This window comes from Diabrotica virgifera, chromosome 2, assembly GCF_917563875.1.
Source record: "Diabrotica virgifera virgifera chromosome 2, PGI_DIABVI_V3a".
Classification (NCBI taxonomy): Eukaryota; Metazoa; Arthropoda; class Insecta; order Coleoptera; family Chrysomelidae; genus Diabrotica; species Diabrotica virgifera.
Genome location: NC_065444.1, coordinates 149519688 through 149530623, shown reverse-complemented (window position 1 = coordinate 149530623; position 10936 = coordinate 149519688). Strand labels below are relative to the sequence as shown.

At 33.1% G+C, this 10936-nt stretch overlaps 1 protein-coding gene across 1 annotated transcript; it reads left to right on the top strand.

The window, feature by feature from the left end:
* The first annotated feature begins 6833 nt into the window (after positions 1–6833).
* On the top strand, positions 6834–9374 carry LOC114343786 (uncharacterized). Its single transcript, XM_050642858.1, has 5 exons — positions 6834–7178; positions 7237–7405; positions 7462–7524; positions 7947–8085; positions 8962–9374. The coding sequence occupies exons 2-5, from the start codon at positions 7274–7276 to the stop codon at positions 9012–9014; spliced, it is 387 nt and encodes a 128-aa protein (XP_050498815.1). The 5' UTR covers positions 6834–7178; positions 7237–7273; the 3' UTR covers positions 9015–9374.
* Positions 9375–10936: the final 1562 nt, after the last annotated feature.

Below are 10936 nucleotides of genomic sequence, written 5' to 3'. Positions count from 1 at the left end.
CCCCCCCATTTGTTCTTTTTAACCTGTCTACTTGGATCCCCATCTTTCCTATGTCTATCTTATTCTTCATCTCACTTAATACCTCGTTGTATTTTTTTCCTTTGTCCATTTTTATAAGGAGAGCTTCCTCTTGTTCCACTTTCCTCTCTGCACCGAATTCCTTGCCTCTTACTAAAATCTCCCAGGATATAGTTTCTCCATGTTCTACATATTCGAGGGCTTTCCTTATAGTCTCTTTATTCAGGTCGTTTGCGACTACGACCCTCATGACCTCTGGGATTTCGTTTGTTTCCTTCCTTATTTCCTTTATCGCCTTTACTGCCATATCGTATGCGTCTCCCCCCTGTTCTTTTTCTAATCTGGCAACGAAAGTATACCATGTTGTTTTTTTATTTGCTTTTCTTCTGGTGTTCTCCAGGTAATTTATTTCTCCCTCTTCTATTTCTTCTAGCATCTCCGCTAGGTCCTCCCCTACCTCTTTAATTGCGTTTTCTACGCCTATATCTTTCGCGTCCTTTTTTGTAAAAACTGGACAGTTCTTTTTTTCTACTGTTCCAGTAGACCCGCTTGTTCCCACTTTGTCTTGTCATATAGTTTCTCTTCCCATTTAGTGTCGCATATGCTCATAAAAGTTTTTTTCCCTCCCCCCATTTTGATTTTTTCTTGTTCTTGTTTCTGCCTCTCTTGCTCCACTTTTAATTTACAGTGGTCACATTTTAATTCGTTTGGTGTTTTTTCGTTTGTACTATCCTCCTCCTTTTTGTTATTGGTGGATTTTATATTCCCTATCAATTTTTTTACATCGCTGTCCATCTCCACCTTTTCTTTAAGCTGCTCGCTTAATTTAGTGAACATTTCTTCGAGTTTTGTATTTAATTCCTCCAATTTCCTATTTATTTTTTCTTGTTTGGATTCATTTGGAAACCGTATGCTCTCCTCCAGCCTTTCCCTCTTGAGGTCATTTATCCTCTCCATGCTTTCAGCTTTCCTTTTTTTGATGTTTATGATCTCCCCATCCTGATATTCATCCAGCAAGATTGTCGCCAGCATACTTTCTTCGATACTCTGCCATCCTTCTTTAATGTTGTCTTCTTCTTCTTCCTCTGATTGTTTCTCTCCTATCTGTTCTTCCTCGTTTTCACTATATTCTTTCATTTCCTCCTCTACTAATGTCGACTGTTTTGCAACAGTTGACCTATTCATTTTTTGTTGCCGATTGTGTTTTCGTACAAGTTCCCTCTCAAAACTATTCATCATCTCTCCTTCCAATTCTTTTTTTAAGTCGCCTTGCGACTGTTCTTCCCTATTCTTTTTTTCAGTTTCCCTTGCATTGTCCATATTTTCTCGCCGATGGTCGTCATTGTTGTCACCTGTCAGTTTTGTTTTTTTTTTATATTACTCATAAATGGTCCCACGAGCCGGGACGTGCTATACGTCTGGCGCAGCAGTGCGCCCTTACCGCGCTAAGGCTTAGGTACTTCAGGAGGTCGCCAGCTATCCCGAAGGGATCGTTTGTAATGCTCTAACCCTCCCATATCTCATATCTTTGGCACGATACCTTCCACCGTGATAGTGGGGATTATTTTATTGAGGTTTACTCCTCTAGGCTTTTTTATCACGGTTGCCTCCGGACGCAGTGGCAGTCTGTATTCACAGGCTACCTGGAGTTTCCGCGTAACTGCTGCCTGCCCTGTTACGCGGGATTTGGGATGGATGTGTGGTGGAAAAGGTACATTGGTGGGGTAAGACATGGCGGCTACACGCAGTGGGTATGTCGAAAAAGTTTTCGAATAGAGATTTGTGATCAAAGTCCGACGGCGAAGGCCCCCGCGAAGTGTTTGGGCCCACCATCGACCTTCGGTCACAATGCTGAGGTGGACGAGATTAACATTTAGGGACTAGAGTAGCCGTAGGGAAGTTGGAGGGTGAAATACAACTGCTGAAAGCGAAGGCGTCGCAGACTGCTCGCCTCAGTTGCGACGCCTTTTAGCATCCAGCGGCGGTGTCCGGCGCCCACCCGGTGCACAGTCGCTGAACGCTGGGACTGTTCTTGGTTTCACCGATCGTGCTCCCCTTACAATTTTAGGGACCACGACCGGTTACTCGGCTCTCCCACCGTCGTCGAGGTAAAAATACAATCCCAGAGAGAGGGTACATACATACTTAACATAAAAAAAAATTGGAAAAACATTTTTTTTTAAGAGATGTCTGCAGTATATTTGTTTTGACTTTTTAGATTAAGCAAAAGAGTAAAAACATAATATAATAATGTTTAGTTGCGGCACACCAACTACGGTTCTGCCTTATCGTTTGTTATTAAAATATTTTTATTACATATATAAGATACAAAGTGTTCAATAATACATTAATTATTCGGCATGAAAAGGTTAACTATCTCACGAGAATTTCTTTTTACTTAGCAGCTATTAATTTTAAAGTTAAATGAAAATAACTCAAAGTACGGAATAATGTCAGAAACAAAATAAAATTCAAAAGAAAGAAATGTTGCAAAAAAATTGAAAATGTTTATGCAAAATAAAAATAAATTTCGCATGGAAAGTGAATAATTCAATAAAATTAATATAGCGGAAAAGGTATAGGTATGAAAATTTGAAATATTTTTTAGTTTATCTGTTATATATTTGGAAGTTTAGTAAAACCAATACTCAGTGCCGGATTTAGGGTACTTGCGGCCCTAGGCCAAATTACTCCGAGCGGTCCCCCATAACTTCCCGATTATGTAATTAAAGCATAAAGACTGAATAATAGATAATAATTAAAACGTTTATTTTAATTTTACTTTTTAAAATTCGTAATACAAGGTATAATATAAATGGATAGAAATGCCTCTAATTTCTAATGTTCCATTTGAATACGGATATAAATATGTTGAAATGTATTCACTAATAAAATAATCTTGGTTTGCAAATTTGGATAAAGCCCCAAAACAGCTCTATCAAAAATTTCTATATTTATAGAAATTTCTAAAGAGAAAATTTATAGAAAGATTTCTATATTTATAGAAGCCTTTGAGATGTTGGTTTTTCGAAGGATGCTGAAGATCTCTTGGACAGATCACGTGACCAACAACGAGGTGCTGAGAAGAATGGAGACTGAGAGAGAACTAAATATTGTTAAAAACAAAAAAACGAGTTATTTAAGACATAAAGGTTCAGGAAGAAGAAAATACTCCTGGCCGAAGAACATAAGAGACTGGACAGGCATGGAAACACATTCGAAACTAAAAACCGCTCAAGATAGACAGCAATTTGTTGTAGTTATAGCCAACCTTCAGTAATGGAGAAGCCACCAGTCAAGTTACAACAAGAAGATAGGAAATATATAATTCAAAATGTTAGCAAACAGCAGTTATTTGTAAAGTTATTAATATTGCTAAAATTATTATACATATTATAAATTAGTATTGTAGTTAATTGTTAAAATTAAATACCATTTGGTTCATTCAGAAGGAAAAGTACATATGACAACAAAAGACTAAAAAAACCGAATTAACAAGACATTATGTATAAGTAAAAGAACAAACAAAATAATATGAACTGTAGGTACCAGGTACTAGTAATATGCTACGATACTGAAAAATAAAAATAAGAACACAACAAATAAACTTCTAGATCGTCCAATTCATTCTTCATTACTCTCTTATACCGAAAAACGTCAATGTCATATTCTTAATTTGGATAAAGTTGGATTAGTGAATAACATTGACACTCATTTCACTCCATACTCACAATAAATCTCATATCTAAACTCTAAACACTGACTGTTCTAGCTTTTTTGGCTGTCAAATCTTTAATCAAATTGTTAAAGTCCAAGGCTTGAAAAAGCTCAACACTTGAATTAAAACTAGCCAAACTAGACAATCTAGAATCTTCGTCAAAGTCGAGTTCCTAAAGTAGTTTTTGATTCTTTTCAACAAGCTGAATGATTTTTCTCCAGATGCATTAGATGTCATCATGCATAGTAGAATGTGCAAAGCCGTGTCCATATTCGGAAATAATGTTGTTAACTGTTTTTCATGAATGAGTTTCAGATACTTCAAAAGTGTATTCCTCGAAGGCTTGGTAATCTTGTTATCTCAATTAGTAAAGAATTTTTTACCAAAAATGTTTTTTTTTACAAAACGCTGCGGCCCCCTTTTGCTTGCGGCCCTAGGCCGTGGCCTAGTTGGCCTAGTGGTAAATCCGGCACTGCCAATACTTCCGTAGGTGTATTCCTATCGTCTGGGGAACGTGATACTCATCGGGTTTTCGTCTTGGGTTTCGTCAAGTTTTTGTGTCATTCCCCATAATATCTAAGGTTCCTCATCTTATATGACTCCTCAAGATCAATGTAAAAATTCATGATTCCTTTTTTCTTCCTATCTTTTTCATTACCAAAATTTATAATGTATATTTAATCTGTTCTTGATCTATTTTGGTAAATTTTTAACCGATTTTAGAATATTTTTATTTCTTGACTTATCAGTAGTCCATGTGGTGAGACCGCTCCCGTCTGAAAAAAATTCGGTTTCTTTGCGGATTCCTATTCAAAAATGTCCCCTTTAAACAAATCTAAAGGGTGCCGGGCGGAATTTTTGGGCAAAAATTGTTTAAACAATTTTACAAAAGATCACCTTTTTTGACCCGAAAATATTTTTTAGATTTTTTTGGGTAATTCTAAACAAGAAAGACATATTGTGATTTTTCTCAATAATTGATAGTTTTCAAGTTATAGGCGATTTAAAACCTGAAAAATGCGAAAATACTCATTTTCAAGGCTTAAAAACTCATATTAAAATTAGTATGTTTGAGATTTTCAAGCACTTAAATTGTAGTTTAAACATTTATTTTCAAGATTATGAAGAGTGACCGGGTCTACCCTTAATTTAGACCGTCGTTTTTTAATTGTTAAATATGCGTGTCCTTCCGATTTTTTGAAGGTGCGGCGCGCTCTATTTAAAAAATCTCCTATTTTCCTCCCAAAAATATATTTTTGAGATTCTTTGGGATATTCTAAATAAAATAAGTTTTTTGTTTTTTTTTTCTCAAAAGTTAATAGTTTTAAAGTTATAAGCGATTTAAAATCCGAATAATAGGAAAATACGCATTTTCGGATTTTGAATCGCTTAGAACTTTAAAACTATTAACTTTTGAGAAAAATGAAAAGAAACCCATTTTATTTATAATGTCCCAAAGAATCTAAAAAATATCTTTTTCGGAGGAAAATAGGTAATTTTTGGAATAGAGCGCGCCGCACCGGCAAAATAATCGGATGGACTTGAAGTTAGATCCGATCAGTCTTCAGAATCTTGAAAATGAATGTTCATACTAGAAATTAAGTACTTGGCAACCTCAAAAATACTAATTTAAATATGAGTTTTCAAACCTTCAAAATGCTTATTATCGCATTTTTCAGATTTTACATCGCCTATAACTCGAAAACTAGCAATTTTTGAAAGAAGTCGTAAGATAATTTTCTTTATAATGACCCAAAAAACCTAAAACATTATTTTTTAGGTCAAAAAAAGGTGATCTTTTGTATTATTTGTTTAAAAAAATTGTTTAAAAAAATTCTGCCCAAAAATTTCTTCCGGCACCCTTCATATTTGTTTAAAGGGAACATTTTTGAACAGGAATCCACAAAGAAACCGAATTATAAATTTTTTCAGACAGGAGCGGTCTCACCACATGGATACAGCCTATTCCACACATTCAATATTATTCCATAATAAAATGTAATCGAGATATACCCCTTTTTTTATAATATAATCTTCGTATTTAACTTCCTAACTATACTTGACTACATAATATTATTGCTATTATTTAACATGATTATATCCTATTTTAGGGATTCGACAGCGATAAAAAGTATTATACAATAAAGGGAGTATATATGTATATAAAATTGGTTAGGCGAATGAATCCAGTAATCCGCAGTCATTTTTTCAACCACACACGCACACACACCTAAAGGGAATAAGTATGAAGAAGATAATCCTTAGGAGGAAATTTATAGAATACTGGCCAAGACTCAAATAGCTAGAATTTAAAAAAACGCCACATGTTAGACAAGCTGTCTTGTTCAGCTCATCTATATATTACATATCTGTTTTGAAATAACAGGTAATACGTCTATCTTAGCTGGAGACCTGGAATATTAAAGGGTTGAAGGGAGTGTAAGGCATACATTGGACCTAGATATGACAGCCGAACAATTTCAGAAGGTTATCACATCGTTTGATGACAATTGTCCAGAGAAAGTAAGGAATTTCAACAGGAAAGTACCCTGGCTGAATGACAACCTTGCAAATCAAAGGACAAAAGTCCTTGATTCACAGTGTGGCTTTCTAATAGTCCGATGATTATCGGAAAGTTGAGTTTGAATTGATTAAAAAAATACAGTGATGAGTTGGCGGATAAAATAATTTCCAAACGCTTTTTAACTAGTAATGATCTACCCGCTACCCAATAGTGACAAACCCAATTAAAGGTGCGCTTAAGAAAAATAATTTAAAATTATTATACTTAATGTTATATTATAAGAAACGATCAAGACAACTATTATTAAAAAATAACTGCGCAAACAATTATTATGTCAACTTGAAGACTTATTGGATATACTCAAAGATATATTAGTATTAAATTACTCATTTTGTAACATTTAACCAACCCTTACGAAATAGCAACATTACAATAACTAATAAATCAATAGCCGAACACCTTGTCAGCGGCATAAAATATAATAGTAAACAACTCATAACAGCTATATCTAATTACTACTTTTGGTTCAGTTCTCCCGTCAAGACACGTTTGGATGATTTAGTGTAACTTACAGCCGGTTTCCGAAACGTTATTCAAATCTTCGATCATCTAATCGAGCTGTTAGATTTGATCAACTGTTAACCAGTGACGAGTTTCTCAAACGTCGATCATCTTAAAATTATATGATCGTAGAAAATCGATTATCTGACATACGATTTGGTATCGATACTGTCACAATCGGCTGTCATCCTTCAAAATTTCATTTTATAACCAAAAAATTTCAATCCATAGTAAATAACTACATAATTTATATAATTAAAAAATATATTAAAAATGAGCAATACAAACGGAAATCCTCCACGCAAAAATTATACTGAGAGAGAGAGAGAAATGTTTGCTGTTGGAAATAATTGGAAAGTAAGTACGAAATTTTCTAACTTACAGAACAAATTTCTAATTGTATTTTTGTTTTCAGATACAAGCATATTAAATTGAAAACAAATAATGTACCAATGCTATGTCCACCAACCAAAACAATGAAACCTGGGAAAAATAGCGCTGAATTTCCCAGAACTCCCAAGCAGCTGAACACTGCATATATAAACTTAAAAAGGGTCACTAGCCAAAAAGTAGCAGAGGAAAATGTAAGTGTATAAAACTTTCGGTTGATTTAGAGCTATATGGATTAATTACATTGCAGATTCAAAAATATAATGAGCAGAAGGTTTTGGACCAGTTGAAGAGAGACCAAACTGCGGACAAAGTAGGTATACTTAAATTTAAAGCTCTTAACACCAGGTCAGTCGAATTACACTATTTCTGAGTGAAATATTTTTATAAAAATATAATCCAATGAAACTAATTTTATGATGGGAACTAACCTAGTGTTGAGACAATAGAAGTTTAGTATTTGAGGGTGTTAACGCCAAAGAGGTGTAAGTCATATTTGTGAAATGATGGAAGTCTTGCTTTATAACTTTGATAAATAGACATTTTTTCATCAGGAAAAGTGGTGTAAGTATTTACAGTAAAAACTTACACACCACTTTTTCTCTGAAGAGGTCTGTCTATATAATATCAAGATTATAAAATAGGGCTTACATCATTTCAAGAATATGACTTACACCACTTTGATTTTAACCCTTTCATTTCTTAATCAGTAATGAACTAATGAATTGTTTTCAGAAAGACATACTTGCAACAGGTGGTGGCACATTTAGGCCTCGTCTCACAGATGTAGGAGCACAAATGTTGAGTTTGATTGGCAATCAAATCCAACCTTTACCCAACAGTTGTGACAGTGCATCTGGTTTCTTCACATCTGGTGAGTCCTTATTTTATTAATTTATTTAAATAAAGGTAACTAATTTTAAATTTATTTATATATATAAAGCTTGATCAATATTTCCAATATTATCTGAACAATAACCTGTATATGGTCTTGATCTGGACAAAACTTCTGAATTAGAACATTTTTTTGTTCAGCACGTTATCCACAAATGTAGTAGAGTGACCATTAGTTTAACTATTTAAAACTATTATCTGATAATGCTAGGTTTATGTATTCTATGGATGTAGCAATAGAAAGAAGCCACCTTCTGTTAAAAAGGATGATTAGAAGAGGGAGGTATGGTATAGTCGGTCTAGTCGGTTTTCTAAAGATTAACTTAAGTTTATCCATTGTTTCCGTAAGTATGTACATCCGGATGTAAGTTTTTGAGTGAATCTAGAATGTTTTTGGCATCTGAAAGATTTCCATCTAAATTGGATATTGTATCCTACAGTTCTAAGTCAATTTAAGATTTTTTGAAAGGTATTATTGTTTAAAGTTTGATTGTTAAAGATATTATTTCTATGTTGATCAATAATAAATCTGAGAACAAGGGTGATAAGCGGTTCCCCATAGCCAGACCTTGTGCCTATCTATAGACATCATTAAACAAAAAAAAGATCTTTTGTAAACCAAATTTAAGCAAACTCAAAATATGAGAATTAATATCAATAAATATTATTAATATGAATTAATTATTATAATTATTTATTCCAATTCTAAATTAAGGTAGATTATTCACTTAGCTATTAAGATAGCTAAAGTATATAAATAAAAGTAACTACCTACTTAATTCGAGAAAGATTTTTTTTATAAAGAAAAAACTATCTGGTACATCTAAAACAATTGAATTTTTTTTTATTTTTATAGTTGCACAAGACAGTCAAGTGGAAGTAGATTACCTACAATTGGAAGACACATAGCAGACATCCAATGTACCCTCTACTTCCACTGTGCTGCTCAGTACACCCACGACAACTGCTGTCCTGCCCAAGAAGACAGCCAAGATGTCTCAGGCTCGTTCAAAAAATAAAAAAGTAAAAGATGTAGGGAGCGAAACCCTTAATGTATCTTTTACAAAAAAAATTGAAACAGCAAGACTAGAAAAAAGAAGTAAGATAGTATTTTTCAACAAGAAAAAAAGAAATTTTAGAAGTAGAGCTTCAAATAAAAAAATTCGATGTCAATAAATTATTCGGTAATAGTGGTTAGGTATGTACCTAATAAAGTAATTTTAAATAAAAATTGTAATTTCTTTAAATAATAAAATTAATCAAAATGTGTTTTTCAAAGTTTATTTACCCACCTGTTAGAATGAGTTATTACCTACTAGCTTCATCCTCTGCTTCTTTGTCTTAATGCATTCCACAATTCTTCATTTGTTATGGTGTTGGGCCAATACATCTTCAGAATATTTTGTGGGAATCTATTTACAAAAACTCTTCCTTGCATTTCCTTCTGATATTGTTCATGTCTCACTCCCATATCGTAGTATCCCTCACATATAGTAGTATTGATTTGATGATACTATTAAATGTGTTTTGGCTAATTTATGTTGAGATATGATATGAGAGGATTTCAAAGGCCTGTTGTCTGTTGTTCTTTTTCCTATTCTATGTTTAATGTTTGCCTGAACTCCAACTTTTGCACTATTATACTATCAAGATAGCAGAATTCTTTAACCTGTTTTATTTCTTCTTGATTGATGTATAGTTTACCATGCTCACTTATTCCTATTCTCATCTCTACTATCTTATTAGTGATGATTTTAAGACCAACCTCATCTGCCTTTCCCTCCAGCTTCCTTATCACGTTCTTCATGTCATCTATTGTATGTGATATCAAGCAGATATCATATTGCATATCCCAATGTTGGATTTAGTTGGCAACCAAATCTAATCTTTATACAACAGTTGCAGATGGTGCATCTGCTTACTTGCCATGTAGTGAGTCCTTATTTTATTTAATTATTTAACAAAAGGTAAGTAGTAATTCTAAATTAAATATTTAAAATTAAACATTATTTTTTTATTTTCACACTAACACAATATGTTGAAATAGAGCTGAACTAATGCTCCTCTGTAGCACCATCTACATGTGTGGCCCAACATACAGTGAGCATGTAAAGGTTGGAATAAATTAATTTTCTCGAGAATGGACGATTTTGGAAAAAAATCCAGAAAGGTTAATTTTTATTTTTAAATTACGACTTTTTGGCATTATTATCATACTAGTGACGTCACCCATCTGGGCATGATTACGTCATCAATGATTTTTTTAAATTAGAATATTGGTCGTGTGGTGGCTCATTTGAAAGGTAATTGAATTTTCTAATCAGTAATATAAACATTAACATAATTACTTATACAGGCTGCCCAAAAAAAATTTTTTTGATTAAATTTATTGACATAAAAAGAAGAATATAATATGTCATTTATTTAATTCAAAATACATTTTACTGCTCTTAGAAAACAGAAAGAAATGTTTATTTGAAAAATATTCTTTGCTTTTCGCTTAAATTAAATGTTCAAAGTGTCAAGAGGCAGGTGGGTGGCTGCTTTAATATTGAATTTAAGCAAAAAACAATATTTATTTGTCAAATAAACATTTTTTTCCTGTATTCTGATAGCAGTAAAATGTATTTTGAATTAAATAAATTACAGACATTCTTCTTTTTATGTTAATAAATTTAATTAAAATTTTTTTTGGACAGCCTCTATAAATAATTATGTTATTGTTTATATTACTGAATAGAGAATTAACTTACCTTTCAGATGAGCTATCACAAGGCCCCTATTCTCGTTTAAAAAAGTCATGGATAACGTCATGACGCCCAGATGGGTGA

Bases quoted from the DNA above. Each gene is read 5' to 3' on its own strand.
- LOC114343786 (XM_050642858.1), top strand. From the start codon at position 7,274: ATGCTATGTCCACCAACCAAAACAATGAAACCTGGGAAAAATAGCGCT. The intron at 7,406-7,461 runs GTAAGTGTATAA...ATTACATTGCAG, and splicing joins AAAAAGTAGCAGAGGAAAAT to ATTCAAAAATATAATGAGCA. The intron at 8,086-8,961 runs GTGAGTCCTTAT...TTATTTTTATAG, and splicing joins ATCTGGTTTCTTCACATCTG to TTGCACAAGACAGTCAAGTG.